The sequence below is a fragment of the Myodes glareolus genome, chromosome 3 (genome assembly GCF_982192425.1).
Source record: "Myodes glareolus chromosome 3, mMyoGla1.1, whole genome shotgun sequence".
Classification (NCBI taxonomy): Eukaryota; Metazoa; Chordata; class Mammalia; order Rodentia; family Cricetidae; genus Myodes; species Myodes glareolus.
The window spans coordinates 24,803,834-24,830,603 of NC_142028.1; the positions used below are offsets into that span (position 1 = coordinate 24,803,834).

Consider the following 26,770-nt stretch of genomic DNA (forward strand, 5'->3'; position numbering starts at 1 on the left):
TCTCAGATGACCCTCCAAACATTCAAGAAGACTCAACAGCCTAGCTGAGCCAGGGAAAGGCCACATGAAGATGGCTTGCTTTCTGCCAACCAAAGGTCAGCTGAACTGCTGTCACATGCTGCTCTCTACCAGCTGAGCGTTCAGACAGGAAGAGCCACAGCTGTAGGCGGGGTCCATCCTGCTGCCCGTTGTCTGTTAGCAAGGCATCACAGACAGCTGTGAGCGCTAGTGAGCGGCAGTACTTGGCACACCCCCAGAACTTACCCTCTGGGTCAGTACCCTTAAGGGAAGGGCGATGAGGTCACCAGGCCTTGATCTGTTCATAATTCCTAATGGGCCAGAGGACGTGATTTCATCCTCAGGTTATTTCATCGGCCATTGTTCAAAACAACCTAAACTAAGACCAAGAGGTGTCCCTGGACAGGGTCCATGGCAGATACGAGCACCAAAATCCAAGCGAGACTATGAAGCTTGAGAGGAAAATCCCAGTCGGATCTGAGACCCAGGAATCAGAAATACACACAGCACACACAAGCAGCCAAGTCCAGATACAGAAAACTTTAATCAACAATTGTGGAAACAATACACTCGAGACATTAAATACCAGAATTCTCCATTGTCACTGCCCCCACCACCAGTCTAGAAATAAAATGATCCACTAATCTCAACTGTTCCTGGTGGAAGATAAAAGATTTAGGAAAATGTTTTCCATAAACACAATTCTTTTACCCCAAATCTAGACTCCACACAGGGAAAAGACAAGTTTGCACTCAATGGGATTTATTCAGCCACCTTTGTAACACAGCTCATCTCTATGTAATTGGCTTCCCTTACTCTCCTCTCCCATTGGACTCAATGAGCAGAGGAAACAATGCTCTACTATACATTTATCAGACAAAACAAGTAAAAGTTTAACATGAGTGAATTCTATGTTATTATATTAAAACATGTATCAAAATCACATCTTTCCTGTAAAAGGGGCTGGCAGTCCAGCAGCAATGCAGTGCTGCCTGATGGCCACCCTGGGACATATCCTGCCTTCCTCATGCAAACCAACGAAGGAGACCGATGGTACAGACTGCCTGTTTTCTCAGTCACCTTGACACGGATACACAAGTCTAAAAGGAAACAACCCCAACTACAACAGTCATTCAAGTATTGAGAGATGTGTGCATGGACAACGGGGGAGACTGCCTAGAAAGAAGAGGGGCTCCAATACTTCGCATGAACTTAGCTAGCAGAGATTGTTGGATCCTGCATGCCGAATGCCTCTAACAACGGTTCTGGTGAGCAGGTAGATGGTATAGCTAATTCGCCCGCAGGCACTGCTGCAGTGACCACTGATGGCTTTAAAATGCGTCCTTTCTGTCCTTCCTTAAGCCAATAGTGGACCTACACATTGGAGCCAGGAAGTCATTACTGCCAGAGAGTTCCCAAAGGACTGTGCATACAGTTTCCTGTGTGCTATTTATGTACCCACTGTACTGTTACACATATTCAGCGTTATAAGGAAAATCTGGCGATAGACCAAGCTGAATCGCCATCCCCAATCATATGCTATACATGTATTCATTCTTTCTAGGTGCTTCCCAACTCAAATGGTAGAGGAGAAGAATATGGGCATGGGCTCTGGACGCTAAATTGTGCTCTCGTTCTCTCAGCCAAAGCTGGATGGAATAGCAGACAAAGCGCAGTGGTAAGAGTTAGGAAAAGGTTCTGGGTGAACGGCTTGGGGAGTGATCTTTCCCATGGGGAACCATGGGAAAAGCAATGGGAAGATAATCAGACAGGTAGCTCCTTGTCTAATAGTTAAACACCTAGACAGCACCACGCCTGGGTGTTGTCTTACCTCTGCTAGAAGACCAGTGAGCAGGAAGCTGGTGCTGTCCACTTCATCTTCAGGACAGCAAAGCAGGAAAGCAGAGAGGCACACAGAGCCATGAGCACAACTCTAAGTGGGACGGCTGCTCAGGTGTTGGAAACTGTCAGTCACTACTCTAAAGAGACCAGACTTCTTTCCAGCATCCCATGCTCTCCATAAGCATTCAAAACAGAGATACCCAACTGCTAAGACATGTGAATTTTAGGGTTACCACGGAACAGCTATAGGTGTGTGTTTGGGGGGGGGCATGGACAGACACAGATAAAGCGTCTTAGGAATGATCACTGCAGGGCCTGGAAAATGAAGAGAAGATAAACATTTTGGGAGCAGGGACCACAGAGCAATGGGGGCTGAACTGTGAGCTAGTGACCACTGGCAGCCGTGGTCAGCTCACCTGTGGGAGGTAGGTGAGAATGGTATGAACTGCAGCCCGCCTTCCTACAGCAGTGGGAAGCAGGCTCTGTCTTGGTCTCTCTTCTGCTAGCTCGTCTGCCGGCATGGCAGACAGTGTCTTTGTTTCTTTCTTCTTGGAGCACTAGGGGCTGCTTCAGGGTTTTAAATGCCTCCCCCCTTCAGAAGACCAACAAAGGGACATGCTCATTTGACAGACAATAATGTCAAAACTCAAGGGCCAGTTCTCCAAATGGGGAACACAAACTATAATCATCTGACCCGATCACAAACATGTCAACTTTAAAGACCACCTGGCTTCGGTAATGAGACTCAACCCATTTGATTTTTAAGTGGCATCTCTCATTGCTGTATGTTAAAATGGCAACGGTATTGGTCTTTAACAAAACTGTAACTGACAGAAGCAGAGTGACATATAACCAACCTGACAGCTGGAACTTCTTTATATATGGAGCCGCATTCTTTCCTGCATCTGTTTCACAAGTATCCAATATTTATATTTAGCGGCTAGAAGACAGGGGGCCAAATCCGCCTGCAACGAGAGAGCAAAGCTTTGACCAGTGCCAGGAAAGCGGGGTCAGTGAAAGTCTATCAAGTACTCGGGGTAGATCTGGTTGGCATCAAACACCACAAAGATCTTTGGGTTCCAAGTGTCATCCACACAGCTGTCATACAGATTCACGTAGCTCCCGTCTTTGGAAGGAGGTCGCATGTATTTGGAGTCTCCGTTTATGTAATCCCCAATTAGTACTCGAGCAAGAAACATGGATTTATAGGTTCTGAACAGATGTCGCTGCTGCACGCTGACCCCGTGAATCTGGAATGTGTTACCATGCTTGATGTCATCTTTGCAGAAACGACTGGAGTATGCAGCATCTCTAGCAAAATAGGTTCCTGCAACAGAAAGGGCCAAAGTTACTTGGGAGAAAAGACGAAATGCAGGAACAACATTCTGACAGGAGAACAGACACGAGTCACACCACAGATGTGGGACCTCCTCCTCTGCACACCTAAAGAACAGGACACAATTCCCACCCTCACCACATGGAGGCAACTATGGGTGTACCAGGCCTTACTAGTGCCCTCATGTGCCTTGGATAAACTAAGTGCCACACTTGTGTTTCCAAGGGAGTTTGCAAGGAAATCCAATAAACAAAATACAAACCATCCCATGGTGAGAAGTGCGGCAGGTCTGGATTTCACTGGAGGTCATTCTTCCCGCTGTGCCATTCCTCAGTCTGTGCCTGCAGCCCTCACCCAGCAGTAGCCTAACTCTGCAGAATTCTGCTCTACCTGAGGAGCTCACACTCAAGAAGCTGCGGCTATGACATGGGACAATTCAGAAGGAACTCTAGAAGTGGGAGCCTCAGCCAGGAATAAAATTCTGAGACTGTACAAAGCTGTTCCTGGGCTCTTCGGTCTCCCTGGGCTCTTCAGTCTTCTGGGAGCTTGGTGCTAAAGAGAGGTGTGGGGACTTAGAGATGAGATGCCCTTAGAGGGAAGTGAGGAACCGCAGGCCTTCCTCATACTTTTCATGTTCTAGCTGCCAGAAGAGGCCAGTTCACTTTATATGACATACTCTGCCATGATGGTCAGACTCAAAATAGGTTCCGCAGTGCCAATGTAGCATAGGCTGAAACGTCTGAAGTTGTGAGTCTGAGTGAATCCTTCTTCTTCTGAAGCTGTCTTGGGGTTTTGCTATATAGTAAGAGGAAACTAGCGAGCACATTGTTCCTGCCTGAGCATTCCAGAACACTGCCAGTTATTGTCATGAACACTCAGTAAGACAGTCAACTCTCTGAAAATGATTGACACAATCAATCAAGTACCTACTTCTAAGAAATTGGGACATAAACGGCAAAGTCGCATAACCGGCTAATATTGATAGAACTGGTGTCAGACTTTTCTGAGCTCTCACAACTGAAGTGAGCAGCTTCTACGGTAACTGTCCTTAAATTCATTCACTGCTTCAAAATCAGCTCCTCCCAATCTCAAATACCTGCCTGCCCCTTATCCTCCTCGGCTCTCTCCCTAGCTGCTTGAGGCATGCCACAGAGAACCAGGACATATACAGCAGCAAAAATAAGGGGGAGTTTTGCCCACTTCCCCCCTTCAGTGCATGCTGATATTCTTACCTATTATTTTCTAAAGCAAAACAACCACACACCAAATCCACTAGTTACGATACTGGAGTGTAATTAACATGTTCCTATCACTCTGTGATTCTGCTATGGAGCAGTTCCCTGTGAAGGGTCATCCATGGGGAAGGCTGACTCAGACACCACAGATACTGCAAGGCTTCTCTAACATAGAGCCCCCTATCAGGATGACGGAAACCCAGGGATCTGTTGAATATGGGAGATGTGCAAGTCTCGCTTTCACCCTGTCTGAAGCCTATAGTCTGGTAACTTTTAGTTTCATCACGCCCAACTCTGAATCAGAAAGCAACTGATGTTCCCTAAAGAGCGGGCACTCACTCCTGTGACTGAAACTGGACCTGAGATTCAGATGTTACCTTTTCCAAAGACAGCACCGTGTACACCATTGATTCTCCAGTCAAAGTTGTGAATGCAAATTGCTTCCACAAACTCGCTGCTGGTGCCATGGAACAGCATTTGCTCATTGATCTGGGGGACACCTCTCTTCTTCTTAAGCTGAGCCTTCTTCCTATAATCACAAAACATCCAGATACAAAACCACAGACAAATACACTACTGAGTGCTATTTATTAATTTAAACAGTTAAAAGGCAAAGTTCAAAAGAAAAGGTGAGACAACAATATAAATCATATAATGTAAATGAGTAGACAGAACAATTCTAGCAAAGAAATTGCTTCAAATGCTCTTGGACACATAAAAATCATATGACAGTGATCAGTTGGGTATGGGACTTAATGCCTGTAATCCCAATGTACAGGAGACAGAGAGACACAGCTGGCTGGGCAATGGTGATGCAGTCTTTAAGCCTACTGCTTGGGAGGCAGAGGCTGGGAGAGCTCAGTGAGTTCAAGGTCAGCATGTCAGCATGGTCTACAGAGCGAGTACCAGGACAGGCTCTGGGAAACCCTGCCTCGAAAAAAAACAAAACAAAACCAAAAACAAACAAAAAAGATCAAGAGTCAGAGACAAAAAGGATCAAGAATTCAAGGCTATCCTAGGCTAAAAAAAAAATTGAGGTTAGCTCAGGTTTCAGGAAACTGTTTCAAAAAACAAACAAACAAAAAGAACAAACCAAACAGTATAGCTAGCATTGAGCCTGAAGGCTGAAAGCATATACCAAAAGACTGGGCAGATAGCTCCGTGGTACAGCGCTTGTCTGACATGTGGGAGAGCCTGGGCTCCATCCTCAGCACTGTGGAACAGAGAGGACGGGGAAACTGATCGTCTAAAGCAGCTAAGCAGTCCAGAGAGATGCAAATGAAACTATAAACAGGTAATACAAAGTTCTTAGATATTCAGACAAAGAATTCTGTCTTTGAGCTGGAAAAACATTTTATTCTCTCAGCTGGCTGAATCTGGAAGTTGTAGAAGCATCAAGCTCTTCTTCTTAGTGAATACATACATCTTCACTGCTTCAGAAATGAGGAATGGTCATATTAGTAACAGAAAAGACAAAACCAAAAGCCTAAAAAACTTTAACAGAAAAATGGATACTTAGTTATTTATATATGAAAATTAAAAGTAGGAACCAGGCATGGTAGAAGTTGTTTTTAATTCCAGCTCTTGGTAGGCAGAAGCACAAAGATGCTTGTGAGTTTCAGGCCAGCCTGGTCTGCATAGTGAGTTCCAGTCTAGTCATGGCTACCGAGTGAGACCCTGTCTCACAAAAACTAAGTCTAGGTGCTCTGTAAATATAAAATATAATAAGTCTAAATAGAATATTTTAAAAATCAATGTATTTTGCAAAAAATAATACTGTTTATTATATAGATATGTATAGCCACGAAGTAAAACCACAAAACTATAGGCAAAAGAATATACCCATTTTAGAAATAAACCTCAATAAGCAATGGGATGAAACAAGCCTCTATCAGAGAGCTGTGAGATAAAGACAATGAGCCAGGTATTGGAATGTCAAGTCTGATGATGGGACTGTGGGGTTTGACAGCTATTTGCTGCATTTTGGCTGCATTTCGCTAAACAGTGCACCCCTTACATCTCTGCTAGCTCACCTGAGCTGCGCCCAAGCTTCTCCTTAAGAACATAATGCATGTAAATACAAAAGCACACTCCAAAGTGGCGTTTACAATTTTATAATTCTAAAGAGCGAGGTCCAATAGGAAGGCTGAGGCACAGAACTCTTCTGTAGTCTGAACCATGAATGGACAGGAAAGCAGCTTTCTGGAAAAGCCTGGGGTTGCTTCAGCCCGTTCCAGTGTGGAGGACTTGTGGTTGAATCACTCTGTGATTAACACTAATGTGCATCCATCCCAACAGTGAGCTAGAACCCACCTCCATGTCCACTGACTGGCCTATGCCATTCCTCAACACACAACAGCTCCTCTCTTTTATAAGATAACTCCATAGATAACCACCCCCCAAAAAGCTGTGTGCTGTGTTCCCTAGGAAATACATATTATCCCCCTAGCAACTATTCCTCACCCTTCTACACAGCAAACATCTTTACTTAACCAGAATTTGCTGGATATCTCTTAGTTTACAAATGCGGGTGGGGAGCCGATCCCAGCACGTCTATCATCAGACACGTGTGTGACCAGAGACACCGCACTGGGAATGGGGCCATCACATGGCTTCCATACCATAAGCAGTCAAATAAAATTCTCAGGGTTTTTCAAATCAGACCACTCCCAGCTAATCATATCCGAACAACTGACAGGTAAGCCTCATGCTCTCACATATTTCAGCTTAAAATGTAAACATTAATTAGCAAAGTAAAACACCCATATTATACATTGACAAATTTTATCAAAACAGGCAACTAAAGCACATTCATTCAAGTGGTGACAGCGATGAAAATGCATATTCCACAGGAGTCATTTAGCAATATTTATCAAATTTCAGTGCATGGGCTTTGATCTAGGGCGACTGTCTTTCCAGACCACTGCTCATATTAGAAGGGCATGTGTCAAGCAGCTCTTTCATTCAGTTTTCCACTAAGAAATTCCTAGTTTCTTTTTCTAGGACTGTGTGTATTAACTGTCTGACTGATTTTTAACAATGCACATATAATTCCCACTCAGAATTCAAGCTTAAGCTTTTTCTTTTCCTTTCTTTTTTTTTGAGACAAGGTTTCTCTGTAGCTTTGGAGCCTGTCCTGCAACTTGATCTTGAAGACCAGATTGGTCACAAACTCACAGAGATCCACCTGCCTCTGCCTCCCGAGTGCTGGGGTTAAAGGCATGCACCACCACCACCTCAAGCTGTCCTTTCCTTTCTGGTTTTGAATCTTTCCTGAGTGTGACCAGCAAAGCTACACTCATTTAAGTGCCGGATAACACTGAGGGGATGAGCAGCAAGCAAGCTTGACATTCAAGTTTCTGCAAACGCCCTCTAGCCACCTAGTACTCATTTTCTCTGTACCATCGCCTGGAACATATTGTTTCCATTGTAAGAAACTTTCTCAACCACTTTAGAGAGGCCAATTTAAATGTCCAAAAGGCTTTCCCATACACAATAGCTAACTTATTGAGTTTGGTAACGCCTGATTAATATATTTACGTCTCAGATCAAGTTATTAAGCTGTAATGACCAGATTCCATTCTAAAAACTAAGATATTTGGGGCTAGAGATGGGCTCAGAGGCTAAAAGTACTTACTGCTCTCGCAGAGGACTCAGTTTCTGGTCCCACACCCCACCGGGTGATTCATAATCACTTCTAATTCCAGATCCAAGTGCTCTGATGCCCTCTGTCCTCGGAAGGCTTCTTACACATGCCATACACCCCAGACACAGGTTAAAGAGAATCATGGTTTGGAATGTGCATCTTACAGGCATTAGAAACCATGGGGTAAAGAGTCTGGTGTGGACTATTCCTTTACACTGTGTGAATACGTCACCATGATGGGCTGAATAAAGAAGCTAACTGGTCAATAGCTGGACAAGATGAAGTGAGGGGGAAAGCGAAACAGAGACTGCTGGGAAGAAGAAGGGCCAAGTCAGAAGAGTTAAACTTTCAAAGAAAGACCTGAGGTTGCAGTAAATGCTTCCCAACTTTGCCCACCGGATTAGACCGCATTTGCTTCTCAAACTACACAAAGTGCTGTGGCACCCAGCTCTCAAAGATGTCTCAATAGCCCCACCCCTATCCTCTAGGGATCAAGGTTCCAAAATTCCCAGTCTGTGGCCCATACACTGTCTCAGAGCAGCAGTGTCGCCATGCTCTGGACTAAGGACATTCACCTGGGTTTAGATCAGTGGTCTTCCCTTCCAGATGAACATCAGAAGCACCACAGAACCACGGGGTCTGAGTCAGTGGATCTGGATTAGGTGCTGGATCCCTCTACGTGTTAAAGGGTCTCAGAGAGGGCTCTGATACACAGCCAGGTAAGGCATCTGTGATTGGTCAAAGCCCACTTCCTCATCAAGACAGGGCTCTCACTGTTCTAACACCCTGGCTACTCTGACTGCTCCTGCCATCTCTATCTTGCTGTTCTTCCACTGTTCCTCTCAAGTAAGTCCCATGCAACTCCTCTCAGACTCCTCCAGACACTCACATGCTCCACCTTGACCTTCGGCTTAACCCTCAGTGTGGGAAACCCTGTGGTCCTGGCTCTTCTGTTCTACCTCCCACTGTGGCCACTTAAGTTTCTCCTTTTTCTATCCCTTTTATCTCCATCGCCACAGTGCTTCACTCTATTAGGTGACTTCACTTATTTTGCCATGGAAACTGGAAGGATTAAAGAGTCTGTAGGCTAGCCAGGCTTTCGTCTCTACGTAAGTCTAACTGGACACATGTCTACCTCTTCTCTGACACATGGTCACTGAATCTTATCCCACCATGCTTAATCTATCAACTGCCCATCCCCCTTATCCTGTTTTCTCACCTCTCCTTTTCTAGAAGTCTCTTCCAATTATAATGTTAGCCATTAAAGAAATAACAATAATAAACACTAATGAAACACTACGCTTCTCCCTATCCACTCCTTATTCCCTCTCCACCTCCCAGTGCCAAGCTCCCTAAGGGACTTGCCAACCTTCACTCATCTACACGACACGACAGCCGACATTACTCTCCCTCTCGTCACGGTTTGCTGCTAACCCCAAGGACATGCCCAGTATGCATGTTCCCTGGCACTTCTCCAGGATGCAACCCTGCAGCTTCTCCCTCTGGTTCCATTAGCTTCTGCAGCTCCACACTCTGCTGCTTTCCTTGGGTTTTCTTTCCTTAGCTCATCCTCTCCAGAGCTTGGTCCTTTTTTTTTTTCTTTCTTTTTCTTTTTCCTTGGTTTTTTTCAAGACAGTATTTTTATGTGTAGCCCAGGCTGTCCTGGAACTAACTTTATACACTAGGCTGCCTTCAGATTCACAAAGATCCACCTGCCTCTGCCTCCCATGTGCTGAGATTAAAGGCGTGCACCACCACCGCCTGGCTTTTAAAAAATATTATTTATTTAAGTGTACATGTGTGTATGTCTGTATATATGATATACCTGAGGTTAGGGTCATCCCCTGGGGCTGGAGTTACAAGCAGTTGTAAGCTTCCTGGTGTGGGTGCTGAAAATTGAACTCGGGTCCTCTGCAAGAACACTATAGGCTCTTAACCACTGAGCTATCTTTCCAGCCCCTGGTCTTCTTCTCTTAATGTATACACCCAGACTCTGGTCATCTTATCACTCCTGGTTGCTAACACCCCGTATCTTCTAGCCTTCATCATTAGTCTAGGTCAATTTTCTGATGCAAGCAAAAGTGTTTCCTCAGATGTTCCTGGTAGGAAAAACCCGGCTGAGAGTCACTACTTTAAAGCTTTTCCTACAGTATTGCCTGGTGAATTATCATTCTAAACACTCTGTCTCTCTACCCCATCCCCAAGTTTTAGACGTTCCAACATTTCAGAAAAAAACAAAACAATAAACACAACCAGTTTAGCTTACAAAGGGCTGCATGAAAGACACTGCTAATTTTAATTTATGGCTGGACAATCTGACTCAGAGCTATGGAGGGAAGGTGCACAGTCAGTGGCACTATCAGTTCCTATATCCTGGCTTCTTGGCTAGGTTTCTAATGCTACTCACCCTAAGGTTCTTCTATTTGAAAATCTCTGAATTTGCTGTGTTCCAATTTTTAGATAAATTTTGGTCCATGATGCATCCATGTCTAAGATGCTCTCTTCCCCCTAGCCCATGTCTAGCATATATAACACCAGTTTAGGAAGTTCTTCTTAGTACTCACATTCACTACACATACCCTCCTTTAGGGCAAGGGTGAATCGACACCCTCACTTTGTGTTCCCATAACCTATGCTCACCCATACACCTTGGGTCAGCAGTGGCCTGGTTCTTTGACCTACAGACCTATACACCATCAAATCCCAAGAACCTAGAATACTGCCTATCACAAAGTGAGGGCTAAGACTACCTGCTGAGAAGAGGAAGGAGGGAAGTAAGAAAGGAATTATAATATGCAGCAGGGTGGACTCACTCAGGGCCTGGCTATCCAGATGAGTCACAGCTCGCAGGCCAATGAGACCGGTGAGGCTATTTTAGCTCTGCAGGGAGATGTCAGAGTGACAGGCTGCCTATCCCACAAGCCTCAGTACTTTGCACTGTCATGGCAGGTGTCTGTGGGCTGACATTAAGGAAGATCACAAAGGGTATAAACCAAAGAAAATGTCTACTAGATTCTTGTATTAAATGGGATAGGACTCAGCACTATATTTTTATGCTTTTACTGAGAGCTCGGAAGTATGAAGGAGACCAATATGAACTCCAGTTCAGAGGCTTGAATTAAGAATAATAATAACAGGGGCTGTAGAGATGCTCAGCAGTTAAGAGTATTTGTTGCTCTTACAGAGGACCTGCTTCAGGTCCCAGAACTCACATGGCAGCTCACAAACACCTATAGCTCCAGTTCCAGGGGATCAGACCCCCTCTTCTGATATTCATGGCACTAGGTATACATGTGGGGCACATATGTACAAGCAGGCAAAAACTCATACACACAAAATAAATAAATCTAATTTTTTAAAGAATAAATAAGCTTCACCAGCTCACCTTAGAAAAATTAGTTTAATTATTGAAAGAATAAAATCATAGGGAGCAGAGGCATCTATTTTCCCCCAAATAAACTGAATAAAACCTTCTAAATTTAGGTAAATTCAGTGACTGTCAGAAATATAAGGTTTTTGGTTGAATACTCAAGATTATAAAAAGCACAGGCTGAAGAGCATAGGCACTGTTACCATAACTTCTTACACGGATAACTGGAACAAACTGAGGCCCAGAGAGTTGGGACTCCATGGGGGAATTCCACATACCATTACTGTGATGGTTAGCTTTGATTGAGGACTTTGCACAATGTAGAGCCACCTGGGGATGGAGTGTCAGTGACGAACAGTTTAGGTTAGGTTGATTTGTGAGCATGCCTTTGAGGAATTATCTTGATTAACTGGAATGGCCCATTGTGGGTGGCACCATTCCCTAGACAGGAAAATTCGGTTAGGAGTAGAGAAAGCGACCTGAGCATTAGCAAGCAGTCATTAATGCAGGACTTGAGTGTGGAGGTAACGTGACTAGTTGCTTCAATATTCTTACCTTCCTCACCACCTTGACTTCCCTGAAATGATGGACTGTAACCTGGAATTGTGAGCCAAATAAACTCTTTCTCCCTTAAGTTGTTTTGGTCAGGATATTTTACCATAACAACAGGAAACAAAACTGTAAAAATCACCAAAGGAAAGTCAGTCTAATTCTCAAGTATATGCAAATGAAATGGGGGACAGGCTGGGAATGGTCTTAAATACTTTCCAATAATAAAGCAAGGATCATGCATGGTTAGTCTGTTTTGGGCACATGTTTATTTGTTTGATGTGTTTTTGAAACAGGGCCTTACCATAAAGCAGGGCAAGCTGGCCTCAGACTTGCTCTGCAGCCCTTGAACTCACAATCCTCCCGCTTTAGCTTTCTGTGAGCTGAGCTAGTAGATGTGAGCCTCCTCATCTGGCTTGTGCAGCAAACACCAGCACATGTTAGACAGGATCACAAGCACACAGGGATTATTATGGTAGAATTCTACTTCTGTGTTAATATGAAATTTTTCTGAATAAATCATTAAAACTTTGTAATAAACTGGGTGGCGTACACCTTTAATCCCAGCACTGAGGAGGCAGAGGCAGGTGGATCTCTGTGAATTTGAGGCCAGCCTGGTCTACAGAGTGAGTTCCAGAACATGTTCCAAAGCTACAGAGAAACCCTGTCTCAAAAAAACCAAACCAAACTAAACAAACAAAAAACCCAAAAAATTATAATAAAAATACCAGAAATCAAATCTCGTCTACAAATTTTTTATTTAATATATTTCAGAGAACCACTTATTTAAGTATTATTTATTACAAAAGTACAACATAACAGGTTAATTTGAGTAACAAGTTTTAGGTAATGAGCTTTATTTTTAGGTTAAAGGCACACAGAGAAAACTAACAGTCATTTCTAACTTAGATTTAGTAATGAATAGAGATTGTTAAACCCACAGCACAAACTCCAAGTGAAGCAAGAAATAGAAATTAGAAGGTAAATTTTAAAGTGTTCTTTCAAACAAAATAAGCAACGAGCTACAGGAAGGATAGTGTCAACTGACTGTTTGCTTTTTAAGTCAGCATTTTCAGAGATTTCTAATGTAATCTAAAGCGCTGAGGCAAGCAACCTTGCAAAGCTAAAGAGATCCATCTCAACCAGGATGCAGTTTTGGACCTAGCAAAGATAGAGCTTCTCCCACTGTGCTGACTGAATGTATCACAAAGAAGACCTTGCCTACTCTCTGAGGATAGAAATGAGAGCAAAGGCCAGCAAGAGGCTGGAGAAATGGCTCAGTAGTTGAGAGCACTCAGTGCTCTTGTAGGACCCACACAGTGGCTCACAACTTCTGTAAACTGCAGTATCCAGGGACAGAATGCCCTCTCTGAACTCCTCAGGCACCACGTATGCACATGGTGCACAAACACACAGGAAAAACAGTCATACTCGTGAAATAAAATCAATGTAAAAAAAAAATTAAGGCATGGCAAGAGAAGAACAGCTTGTCTGTGGCTGAAAATGAAGCCAGCTAAGCTCTGTGTGGAGCCATCCCTACAGTCTGGAAGAGTGGGACAAGGAGGGAAGAGGGACAAGGAACCCACTCACCTGCAAAAGAACTCCCATAAGTCTAAGTTTTGAATCCTTTGAATCCTTTTAATTCGGTTCCGATCCATTGTTTTACCAAAGAGACTGGCAACTTCGTTATATTCATGCGTTTGGTTCTGCAGGGAGACCAGCTGGGAGAAGAAGTTTGCAGAGTTTAGCAGTGGCCTTCCCATCTCCCCCCCCCCCCCTGCCCCGGGGATGGCTGCCGGCCTGTGCTACAGTCATCTGCTCTCACCTGGTAGGGAACTTCCGTATTCACGTTCTCCCAGTGTGTTGGCATGGGGATGGCCTCATTTTCACAGATGTAACTTCAAACAGCAAAAGACAGAGCAGAGTATCAGAAGCAGATTATAATTAGTGTCAGTGGTTTAGCCTTTTCTCCATAGCTGAGTTTTCTGTTTGCAAAGTACTTACAACAAACACAATAAAGTTTAACCTTTGGCTTCACTTAGAAATATTTACTGAAAGTCTACTTTCCTAACTTTTAAATGCTGAATTATAAACTTTGATAGGACTATACAAATCTACATAGCTTCAACACTTCAGAAACCACTCACTAATTCAATTTCTTTTGTTGCAATTTCTATGAAATGTGAAGAAAATTTTAGCCAAAGAAAGGAATTTCTAAGAAAAAGTAGGCTGATTTTTTTTTTAAACCCAAAGCATCTATTGATATTTGCACTGAATGAAACTGCAAACTCTACCAGTCACTGCTGTTTTCCAAGATGGCTTAGTGGTCCCCACCCTCTGTCTTCTATGACCTAACTCAGCCCTCTTCTCTGCCTTGTTTTCGTAGGCATTGCACCCTGACTTGCTCAGTGCAGTCACATTTGGTAGCAAATCTTTAAAAGCCATACAATATGGTCAAGACACAGAACAGAAACAGCAAAACGCTAAAACAGGCACAATAACCTTCCTTGGAAATTAACAACCTTAAAACCTATCCTTAGCTCAAAAAACCAATATAATGTATAATTCTTAAAAGATTTTTATTTGTATGGGTATGCATCTGTGTGCAAGTGTGCTACATATGTGCAGGTGGCTGCAGAAGGAGAAGAGGGCATCCAATGCCCTGGAGCTGGAGTCGCAGTCAATTGTGAGATGCCTACGTGGGTGCTGGAAACCACTCAGGAAGGTCTGCACTGCACCAGCAAGTACCGAGTGGGCACCTTTCCTCCTGCTGCAGTCAGGGTTCTGGTCAGCTCTGACTCTTCACTCCTTCTCACAGCCATCTCTACACCCAGATGTCCTTTAGAGCTCCCTTAGGTTTAGAAAGCCAAGTTTTGCTCAACACAAATGGCAACACAAAGCACACATTTTTGCCCCTATGTTGTTTTGGTAATTTAATCAAGTCTTACTATGATCTTTATCAAAATGTATGCAATCTCCTCATTCCCAGGGTCAGGAATCCCAGCACATGGCAGACACTCAGCTAACATGCAACAAACGAATGCCTCCTCTGCTACACACACACAATTCCATCATCTGTGCATGGACAGGGGAGCAAAAAATAATGTGTAGCCCAGGCACAGGGAGTGGGAAGCTGAAGTGTTTCCACTGTGGGGCATCTTCCTTAGGCCTCCTTTAGTCACTATGGGTTTGACATGTCACCTAGGGACTGCTCAGTGGGGCTCTGCATTGGTGTAGGAGCAAAGTGGGCAGTTCCCTAGGATTCTGGACCCAAAACAGAGACAGAACCATAATTTATTTAAATGCTTGCTTCTGGTGATACTTAGCTTGCTTCCAGCAACCTCTTCAGAGTCATGCTCTTCCATTTTTGAATTTCAGTCAGTCTTGCTAACAAAGGAGTCTGGCATAAATTGATATTTTTCTTCATCATGTGTGTGATTGTAGGAATATTCAAATTGTTTGAGGAGAGCTCTAGAAGAACTTCAAATACTATAGGAATTATTATTTAAGTTAACTTCAACCCTGACTTGTACCCCCCCCACACTTTGTCCAATGTATCTTTCATCTATGGGGGAAAGGTTCAAAGAACTTGTATGGACCCACGGCCTTGACAGAACGCACACTGGCCAGGCTTGTGATGAGTGCCCAGTGCTGCCCTACATCTAACCTTTCTGCATCAGCACCTCCCGACTTTCATCCCCTTAGCTTTCACACTTAACTCCTCCCCTTTCATTACAGCCTCAATTGCTTACTCCCCCTGCTCCTTCTGTTTTTGTTGTACAGTTTGTATAGCCTGGGACAGAAGAAAATGCTTGACCCCAGCATGGACTTCCCACCAGCTTCAAAGGGATACCAGCTATACCAACACACAGATGTGAAACTCTTCCTACTACTCATTCCCCCCGATTACACTCTTAGGAGATAAGAACTGCATTCTATTCCTGGCACTGTGGAATGCATACATGATGTAGGAAGTAAGAACATAGTCTGTGTCCCACAGATGTAGGAAAGCCTTTATTATCTTTTAAGTCGTGATATTAAAATATCAGCAAATACCTTGAGAAAGGAAACTAAAAGCATTTCTCTCCTTGCTTGTTCCTTCAGTTCCTTTCTCTGCTCTACTTTCTCAGGCGCTCTTTGGAAGGCGCATGAGGGCATTCCTTACAATTCACACACTGCCATTTCGTTTCCCAGCTGGATCTTAAATTCTCTGAAGAGAAAGAACTCAGCATTTGCTTGAGGAACCATCTAGAAAATGGGTCTTAAAGTGCTCCACCTGTTTTCCATTCCCATGCGCAACAGATGTTTATTTACCTTTGCAAATAACAATCCTTTTTAAAGTCTATATACGGCAAAAGTAAGCAAAAGGAAAATGGATCCAGGGAAGATGCACTGCTGTCCCTCTAGTTCATGTGGACTGGCGTTGTACCTCAGAGCTGCCCAATGGGGAGCTACACCAGTGCAGAGGCAGACCACGTGGGCAGTTCTCTAGGATTCATGGTCAAATATCTGGAATGGTCTCTGACAGTATGTCCAGTTCAAATTCAAACTTAAGTTCAATAGGCCATTTTAAGGGTTTGAAACAAAAACCACATGATATTTTGTAATTATCATGCACACTGGTCTAAGAATTGAAAAAAATATATACATATGACAAGAGAGAATGAAAGGAAACAATGGCAGAAGACAGTGATTATTTAATCAGCAAATAAGAGGTTTATTTTGTAAAAATCGCTATTAATTCATGAGATGGATGTTAGTCTATCTGGTTTTCTGCCAAAGAGTAAGAAAGCGGAGAGAGGGCGCCCACCCTCGTGCTGCCCCATTTACCTGAAGGCGCTGATGGAGAAAGGAGCCCTTTTCACTAGGCGTTGTTTTCCAGTGACGAGGTTCATCTGCTTCATTTCTGAGCACAAAGAGACAGAGCAGATGAGCCACAGAAGCGCACTGTGCTCCGAGGTCTCATGCACGTTAGGAGCCACAGTACAGGGCAGTCATGTGGCTCTAGGAGGAGATGACGGCCAGGTAGTTATGCTCTTTCACCATCGACCTATTTGCCATGTTGTAAAGGTGCCAGTGCAGGGGCCCTGCTTCAGTGCCTGATCTAAGGCCACACCCAGATGCCCATCTCACACCTGCTCCGCACACATCACACCTCAGTTAAACTGACACTAAAATACACGACCAGAGCACAGAATGACACCGTCCTAAATCTTCCATTGGATTTGTTTACATGGAGAAATGCACTCTGGGCTCCCTAAGAATTTGGAAATCAGAAAGGGATACATCCCATACATTTGCACAGCTCACATAATTTCAAAAATGTGTTTCTTTAGTCATCTTTTAGCTGCACATCTAAACCAAAGAAAAAGGAAAAGAAAACCCAGCCAGAGACAACACATATTTACACACAGATTCCCGGTGAAGGGGCCACTATCTAGTTAGCATCTTCTGCTGCACCGCGGCCTTGGCAGTGTTTACCAGGTCCCATTTATCCTCCCATTCAAACAGCAGATTTTAACAAATGTCACTGCACTTGTCAAACGGTGCTCTGCCACTCCTGTATTCTCCTAGACACGGCACACCAGGGAACTGCCACCATTCAGGGAAAAGCAAGATCACCTCAGGACCTGGCACAAAACCTGTGGCGTCATCTTCACAGCTGTCTCCTTTGCGTTTACTTCCCATGTCGCTCAGAGAGAAGCTGGACAGTGGCAGCATGACTGGGTTAAAGACCCCGACAGTGTGCGGAAAACGCTAGGAGCTGCACCTTAAAGCATCACCATTTATTCGTTTATGCCACGTACCACTGTCATAATTTAGTAACGATAATATATATATCTCATGTAGGCAAAAATGGCCTGAACACATTATGTCGCTGAGGCGGGCCTTGACGTTGTGATCCTCCTATCCACATCCTGGGTGTTGGGACGACAGGCATGCACTACCACACCTGGTTTATGCTGTGCTGGGGTTTCCTGCATACTGGGCAGGTACACTACCAAGTGAACTACATTCTGAGCATCTACAAAATATTCTGAATTAATCTTTTTTCCTGACAGGAATCTCCCAGAGGGTAGAGTTCACTAGTGAATATTCTTAGTCAGAAGTGGCCTGCTGACTTACCTACCACACACTTCAACAAATGGCATCCCCTTTACAAAGCCTGAAGTTTGTGTAAATCATACTCTGTTCTGCCTCCAAAACTGTGCTTGTATACAACACTAGCACAGAACACAGCAACATCTACCAAACACCTCCTGCTGGAACAGAGCACCAATGTCAGCATGCCCTATGGGAAGCCAGCTTGCCTAATGCTGGTTTTGAAAGTCAGGATTAATTGACAGTAAAAAGAGAATTGTTTTCACTCTTCTTAAATTTAATGTACTCATCTATTCTTTGAATCATTCTTGATAATCAGCAATTACAAGAAAATCAAGTTTGGTAGATGGTATTTTTAGCTCTGTCTACACCGTCCCTGAGAACCCTTTACCACTTCTGGGAAAGCGTTTCAGACTTACACTCCATCCTCAGCACATCAGCACCACCACGGTCAGAAAGACACAACTCAGCAACTGGACAAGAATAGCTAGAAGACCAAAGTGTAGAGTGACTAAAAGTGAGCGGTTATTAAAAAGCTGCCCCATTCAAATCTCCTTTGCCTCAAAGCCATCAACAGTGGGTGACAGCAGCCTGGAACTTACGGAGTGAATCCAACAGTGTTTCCATGAGACACCTGATAACAGGACCCCACATGGTGGGAGGAACCCAAAGAGCCGTGGGTCTAACTGAAGCTGATCTGCACATTAGCTGGGCTCACCTAGGAAGCAGCATCCTTTGAAGAGGCAGCCTTCTAAGCAAACCATCAACAGGAAGGTCACCTGGCTTCACTTTGGTCTTGAAACAACCACCAGCTACCAGTGACTTCCTCATCATTTAATATCAGTTTGCTGTTTAAGGTAAAAAGGTTCCCAACTCCAACCAATATCCAGGGACGTAGTGCCGAGTAAAATAAGCGCTGTAAGTTAGGCACAGCAGTCCAGGCCTGCAATCCCAGCTGCTCCAGGGGCTGAGGCAGAAGGATTGTGAGTTCAAGAAAAGTCCAGCAATACAGCGAGACCTCATCTCAAAAATCAAAACATAAAAGAGCTATAAAGAGCATTACATAAACTCAAAACACACAGCAACACCACGTATGTTAACACACATGAGCACAGAACATGCTTTTATAAATGGCAGTGCTGCTCAAGAGTCTAACAGTGCAGATTTACAGAGCTCCTTTTGCATAGAGCAGGAGGATTTACTTCATGCTTTAAGACATCTTGGCTAATCCTGAGCTGCAGATTGCACTGCACCAATGGTCTAGGAGTATTCTAGAAACACACAACTAGGAGGGGAAACATACCTGAAAAGTCTATCTTGTAGCTGAATTTGGAAGTAGTAAAGGAAATGGAGCCACAAGGGTTTGTTTTGAAGCTTTTTTCGATATCTTCACTGCTAACTGAACATTGAATGTTGGTATCCGGCTTTAAGACAAACCAGAAAGTTGCATTTACCAGCTGTTCACAGTAATGGGTTGACCACAGAAGTGGAGCTGAGGTCGCGTGACAGAGAACGGATGAATGAAGGGTTCCTACTGCCTCCTGCTCTACCTCCCCCATACACAGGGAGCACAGCCAAGCCTGCACGTGGAAAACGATTAACAGTGTCCAGGGGAAAACAGCGACTGTTATGACAGGCTCTGCCACAGCCGTCTCACATAGTACCACGAGTTTCACAAATTATCTAATGATTGCACTAAGTGGCTCAAAGTAAACCTTTCACCAGTCTGGTAACCATACAATGGGGAAAAAAAAACCCAAACTACAAGTTCTTGTGTGGGGGTTCAAACCTCAGTTAAACTCTCTTTGCAACTTAGACCAAGTAAGTGAACTTTTCTGAGCTCCCTGTCCTTTGACAGAAGATGGAGCAGTGCTATCTGCTTCAGAACTGTTGTGAGGACACACAGGGTGCACACAGCACCTAGCGTCACACCCCGAGCTCCTCTCTCCCTATTTCCACCAAATCAAACCTGGATGTGCTTGTATGTGCCGAGTCCACCACCCAGGTATGCTCCCTGTCTAAGTTCACCACTGCTTCTAAGAGGTTATTGTCGGGGGGAAGAAACAGACTTCTAGCTACACTGGTTTCCATCAGTGCTGGAACCTTCCAGAGCTCCATGAGCAAGAGTCTATACAGTGGCAAGTCCTTGCCTGTCAAGTTTGGGGTGGGGTACCTGGAACATGTGCCACTTCCCACACTCCGCCAGGTAGAACCAGCCCCACTGTGTGTCCGAGGTGTCCATGTCGTCCACATCACTCTCCATCTTCTTGGGAAAGAGTTCCTCTGTCTTGTGAAACATCTTCTGGAGAGCCAGGGAGAGGTGGAGGAGGAAATACCCATTAACGACCAATGTGCTTTCTATGGACCATTCTACTTCATTACCAGGAACCAGATTCCAACGTCTTCCCAGTGACATCTGACAGCTATCTGCACAGCGGCCTTGAAGATAAGCAACTTAAAATGTTAGCGCTGCCTAGCACATCAGGCTGATGATCCTCTTTGGGTGGGTAAGTCAGTGCCCATGAAGCCACAAGAAGTAATTCAACATTCGCTTGTGAATGTGTCAGGCACCCCTGCATCACAACTACTTAAGATCAGATGTATCTGCTCTTCTATTTCAAATAGTCATCTTATTTAATGGCATAAAGCGACATTTCTAAAATATGTGAGGCCTTTAAAAAAAGCTATAACAGTAAAGAATAATATAATAAAGTTTTAGTTAAAATATATCTATACTTTGCTTTCATAAACACATGGATACATGCATGAGCATGTGTACACAGGACAGAAGGTGAGTAGATAATAAGCTGCCATAGTGTCTTTAAGCACTAAGATGCTGAGAGTATAATGACAGCAGTGACACAATCTGGCTCTTACTAGGTGTCACGTGTTGGTCTAAGAACTGTAGGGATAACTTATTCAGGCTTAACAACAACCTATATGAGACAGGTACTCCTGACATAAATTAGGAAACTGAGGCAGAGAGGTCACGCAAGGGGGAAGCTAAGCTCAGGCAGAACGGCCACAGGATCTGTACATGTAGGTCACACGTTATACTGTTTTATGCTTCATGACCAATGGGCTTTATAATGTTGACTAGAGCATCAACTCACATATACCTAACTTTTGAAAAAAATTGATGTTCTTGGGTAGAAATTGTGATAAAGTCACCAGAAAAGGGACCACGTGGTTAATTTAACTTCACTTGCAACTTGACTTCCTATCATCATTCTCTAAAGGTTCTTAAATAATTCATTTAAATTTGTACAACTAGTCCAGTCTATGGCCATACCACCCTGAACATGCCTGATCTCCAAAGCTGAGAAGGGTCAGACCTAGTTAGGACTTGGATGGGTGACATCCAGTCTAGACTCCAACAGACAAGCTCTGGGCTCCTTACAAGGGAATGTAGAAAAAACAAAGCACTTTCTGGGCAGAGCATCGCACGCCTTTAATTCTAGCACTTGGGAGGCAGAGATAGGTGGATCTCTGTGGCCAAGGCCAGCGTGGTCTACACAGTGAGTTCCAGGTCAGTCAGGGCTATACAGAGAGACCCTGCCTCAATATAAATAAATAAATAAATAAATAGACTGAATTTGTCCAACTAGCATATGACTTGCTAAAAAGTCAGAGTACTTATGCTGAAGACTTGTTGGCCCATCACACTTTTATCCTTGGCATTCTTTACCTTTCTTTTCCAGAGTTAACCAATGCTATCACTTTACAATGCATCTCTCAGGGGTGTGGCGCATGTGTGTGTGTGTGTGTGTGTGTGTGTGTGTGTGTGTGTTGTAGAATCTTGTATATACACATCTACACTAGCAATATGGCTAGAACACAATCCCTTATACCTTTGATTGTTTTTAACAAAGAATCTGTATTTCCTGATAAACTGAAAAATATTTGTATGCCACTGTATAAAATGGAGGAGCTGTGTGACCCAGGATAAGTTCCCATTATTTTGTCTAGGCCACATTCTCCCACACAGCAGAAACTAAAGCTCCTTCCTCACTTGGGGGTTGGGATGAATACCTGAGCTCCTGAAGGGGCTAGTTAATTTTGATTTTTTTCATTCATGTCCAGCAGCTTTCCAAGGAATATTTTTCTGACTATGTCCTTGTTTTCACTCCTTCATGTTTTACAAGCTGACTGGCTGCTGAGAACAACAACAACACCAGAATAGCCTGGCCCGGGCTCCAGGTCAGAACGCACTATTTACCTTCTGTGCCTTAGGTGGATAATAAAGACGATGACTTAAAATGTAAACTCAGCTGTGTCGTTAACTAGTCCGGACATTCGCTCTCCTCTCCCAGCATTCCTCACGCCATTTGGCCATTTCACTGTGAAGGAATAAGAAAGCAAGCCAGGGGACACAGGTTTAATTTTGTTTGGGAAATACCTTGAAAAATTGGAAAGACAAGCTTGAATCAAATAGCTAAGACAGAACTGGGCTGTGGGTTCTGTATTTTCTCTGTCAGAAAAGGGACAGGCAACGGAAAGGTTCCCTCTATGTCTAGAGCACAGTGTGCCCTGTCCTTTGGCTCAGCCCCGGAGCCGTCACTGCAGGCCAGTCTACAGCCAGGCACTGGAGCCCAGGTCCCAGCTACTGAGGCCAATCCGAGAAACACAGTGAAACCTGAGGGAGAAAAGGAGGAGAGAGGAAGGGAAAGAGAACAGAAAAAGGGGGAGGGAAAAGAGGAAGGGAGAGAGGAAAGGAGGGAGAGAAAGAGAGAGAAGAACTCTCTGTGATAAACAGCTTTGACTGAATTTTAACTAGCCAGGTCAATTCTTGGTCACACTTTACACTATTTTTTTTTCCTCTAGTCTCATGTACAGGAGAGAGAAGTCATTACTCTCCAGCTAAAGACAAGGAAAATACAAAGCAGAAAATAATATAATTATTTTGTCTACAATCAGGGTGTGCACATACAGTACAGAGAAGATTAAAGAAGCCCCGAGGCCTGCTGGGGTCCCATCTCCCTCCAGGTGTCCACCCCTCGGCCTCATTTCCACCTACAGCCAGTCCTCCTTCACTGCCAAACTTCACAAATGTGCTGGTTTTCTTTCAAACAATTCATTTCATACCATAAAAGCCACAGCATCTTCTATAGTGTGCTTCCTCTCCAAAGGAATGGCTATTTTGTATAATTTGGCTCAAAGAGAAAACTGGCTTAAATAAAACAATTTAGGATGCTGTCGCTATAGTAATGATGGCTCACTCTAGTTAGGACACATCCACAGGTAATCAAAAGAACACGTGCAACTTATCCAACACGGAGAAGGCACTCAATGCATGTTAGAAAGGGCCAGTTCAGTTACAATGCCACATTCGGCCTGACTTTCCTCTTTCTAACTGGGAGGAAACGGCACTTCCTGTGCAGAAGGCTGCCAAGGAAAACAGCCAGCACCAAGTGGCAAAGCATCCTTCTCGTTTTCAAATGTGCATACAGGTGGAGCCCGTCTCCAAGGCCATCCATGCTAACGAAGATCTGTAATCACAGCATCTGGGCACAATCCATCTGAATCATGCAACTGAAAAGTAACAGGAAAGATGAGTTCAAAGTCAAATCCTGGTCCATATCCAGGAACACAATGCCACATTCTAGACTTATCATTTCTAGTGAGAGTATTACTACATAGTTATTTTATTAGCATAAGCATATTTGAGGAAATCATACTTGGAAATAAAGGCATCTTTGCCTCTCTATAAAGAATCAGCACTGAGTTTCATGGGCTGAGGCAGGATAAGGCAAGTTCAAGTCAAGCATGGGTATTTTAGGAGACACTGTCTCAAAACATAGACATGTACATGCACATATACAAAGTAACGTTTTGCTTATTGCATTTTTGTGAGCATGCATGTGCCACAGCACACATATGTCATGGCACATACGGGGGGGGGGCAGTTCATTAGACAACTTTTGGAAGTCAGTTCTCTGTTTTCATCCCAGGGATGGAACTCAGGTCATCAGGGGTGTAGGGGTGTGTGTGTGTGTGTGTGTGTGTGTGTGTGTACATGCACATTCATGTGTTTCCAAAATCAGCTACAAAGCTGGTAAGGGGTGGAACTTCCAGACTAACAGGATAAGAAATTCTGGAAGTGGATCTTCTTCCCAGAAGATCAGCCTTTCAACTAGTAAAACTCTTCAAAATCGTTTAACTCTGGAGCAGGTGCTTAGGGAGTTCTGCAAATGATTGAATACACATAAGAAATGTCTTGCTGGTTCTTCTGTGTATGGCCAAATATGCGGCCCCTGTACCCCAGGTTGAGGAAGGGAAGGCTGTTGGTATTCCTCATCCCCCTCAGTCCACGAGGCAGAAGTTCTATTCCAGACAAACAACAGAAAACAAACTCCCTCTCCGAACCCAGAGTCCACTTCTAGGGCTGCTAACTCCCTCACCTAGTGTCCTCTCAAGGAGTAGAATGTCACCTTGGGAAAAGAGGGCTTCCACCTGAACTGCAGATACCCTGACACAGGAACTCTGCCCAAGGGCAAATGGACACAAGGAATGAAGACCACATTGCAGCCTGAGAGAGCAGCTCTATTTGGAAGAGACAAGAGAGGACCCGAGACTAAGGGAATTCAGAGAAACAGTGGTCAGCTTCATGAAAACCAAGGAAAGTGAGGCGTGGACAGAAGTGGGATGGCAGAAGTGACAGAAGTGACAGAGAAGAGGAGACAGCAGGGAAGAGCCCTCTTGATCAGTCACTGCTGGACATGAAAGGGCTGTTAACAGCTCTGAGCTTGTACCCATCTAGGAACAAACAGAGCAAGACACTGGACAGACCTGAAAATGCTCCCACATGACAGATGTGTCCATCAACACAGGAAGAAACATGAGGCAGGCAAAGGGCTTCAACATCACTGCTGATAAACACTGACTACACAGGAGGCTACTCTGGTTCATGGGCAAAGGCTGCGAAGCAGGAGTTGATTTTTTTTAATTTTTAAAATTCTGTTTATTTACTTAGTGTGTGCATATACCTGCACATATGTGCCATGGCTCAAATGCTCATCGCTCAGAGAGCAACTGTCAAGAGTCACTTCTCTCCTTCCATCAAGTGCCTCCCAAGGGTAAACTTCAAACTTGGCAGCAAGGATCTTTATCCACTCAGCCATCTCACTAATCCCAAGAACTCATTCTATAAGTTAGCTTACACGTAATAGGTTTCATTATGGCATTTTCATAGTCCAGTCACCCTCAGCCCACAACGTCACGATAAGTCACGATAAGTCCACCATCATGTCCTCTCGGGAGTGATCCAAAAGGGAGACCTCTGCCAGGCAGTGGTGGCGTACACCAGTAACCAGCACTCGGGAGGCAGAGACAGGTAGATCTCTGTGAGTTTGAGGCCAGCCTGGTCTACAGAGCTGTTACACAGAAAAACCCTGTCTTGAAAAACCAAGGGGGAAAAAAGGAAAACCTACTTCTGGACAAATATTAATATAGCATCCCCCCTAAAAAAAAAAAAACAAAAACCCCAAAACCTCACTCAACCACAACAGCAGCCTCTGAAGAGTTAAAGCCTGACTACCTGGGGGCTCAGCACAGCTTTCAATCCATGACCTGTCGACCTGGAAGTGCTGCCTGAGCAGTGAGGACAAGAGAACAGCGTGAAGAAGGCTACATTCATACGTAAGTTCAGCCAAGTAACCAAACCACACAGTGATGGAGCCCGGGTTATGGCAGCCACCAAAAGAGGTCAGATCAATAAAATAAAATAACTAATTTTTAGAGACAACATGGTATTATTTGACCATGATCCCATTGTTATGGTAAACGTAAAATGCTACGGATGCCCAAGTGGCTGCAGTGGGCCATGAGACCATGCCGCAGGTCCCCGAGGGGCTACAGCAGGCCACAAGTTCCAGGCAGGGAGCCACACAGTAGGGGAGAGACCTCAAAGGGGCAGCCAGTTCCATGAGGAGAGACAGAGAGATGGGCATACCATGAGATGACGCTGCAGGTCTCAGAAAGTGGCTGGTCACGGGCAGGGAGCCACACGGCGGGCGAGAGACAGAGACATGGATAGGCAAGCCATGCAGAGTGAGGCTGAATATTTATTTAGTGGGTTATGGAGAGGAAAGGGAAAAAGGGGAGAAGAGCAGAGAGAGAGAGGAGGGAGAGAAACAGAAACGGGGAAGGGGAAAAGTGGGGAGAAAGGAGAGATAGGAGCTGCCTCTTTGATAGGGAGAGGGAAAGGGAAGGGACTCAGGCCGGAAGCTGAAGATCAGTTTGCCTCAGCAGACAGGGGAGGGAGTGGGCGTGGCTTGTCTCTTAAAGGGACAGAGCAGACCATTACACCCATTACTTAAGTAGCAGAGGCTGGAGGATCACTGAGTTCAATGTACAAGGAGATTCTGTCTCAAACAAATCAATTAATTAAATACCCAGGCTTCCACAAACATACACAAAAAGGAATATATGAAACATGAGACCAGAACCAGAGCAATTAAAACTGAAAATGTCTAATCAAATAGAGACCATCCCCAAAGAGATGGTGACTACACCTGGATGGTGCTCTTCTTTCATCCTTGAACCTGAGGCACAAAGCTTGCAAGTTGAAGGCCAACCTGGGCTAAGAAACAAGCTCCATTTTAGCCTGGACTACAAAAAAAAGACTTTATCTATTAATTAATTACCTAAAATTAAAGAGACAGTATAATAGT

At 44.3% G+C, this 26,770-nt stretch overlaps 1 protein-coding gene across 5 annotated transcripts in view; it reads right to left on the reverse strand.

Moving 5' to 3' along the window:
• Positions 1–543: 543 nt before the first annotated feature.
• Parp11 (poly(ADP-ribose) polymerase family member 11) overlaps positions 544–26,770 on the reverse strand; it is a 37,706-nt gene continuing 11,479 nt past the window's right edge. Inside the window, exons 1-9 of one of the 5 annotated variants that reach the window (XM_048444059.3) lie at positions 26,050–26,312; positions 22,318–22,438; positions 20,272–20,400; positions 19,402–19,522; positions 16,827–16,902; positions 13,822–13,894; positions 13,587–13,717; positions 4,809–4,960; positions 544–3,187 (exon numbers count right to left, since the gene is read on the reverse strand). In XM_048444059.3, coding sequence (XP_048300016.1) covers positions 2,871–3,187; positions 4,809–4,960; positions 13,587–13,717; positions 13,822–13,894; positions 16,827–16,902; positions 19,402–19,522; positions 20,272–20,397 — 996 coding nt within the window. In that variant the 5' untranslated portion in view covers positions 20,398–20,400; positions 22,318–22,438; positions 26,050–26,312 and the 3' untranslated portion in view covers positions 544–2,870. Of the gene's footprint in view, positions 3,188–4,808; positions 4,961–13,586; positions 13,718–13,821; positions 13,895–16,826; positions 16,903–18,517; positions 18,586–19,401; positions 19,523–20,271; positions 20,404–22,317; positions 22,439–26,049; positions 26,313–26,770 lie in introns of those variants that run through there. The other 4 variants (XM_048444060.3, XM_048444057.3, XM_048444062.3 and 1 more) reach the window with 4 other exon arrangements.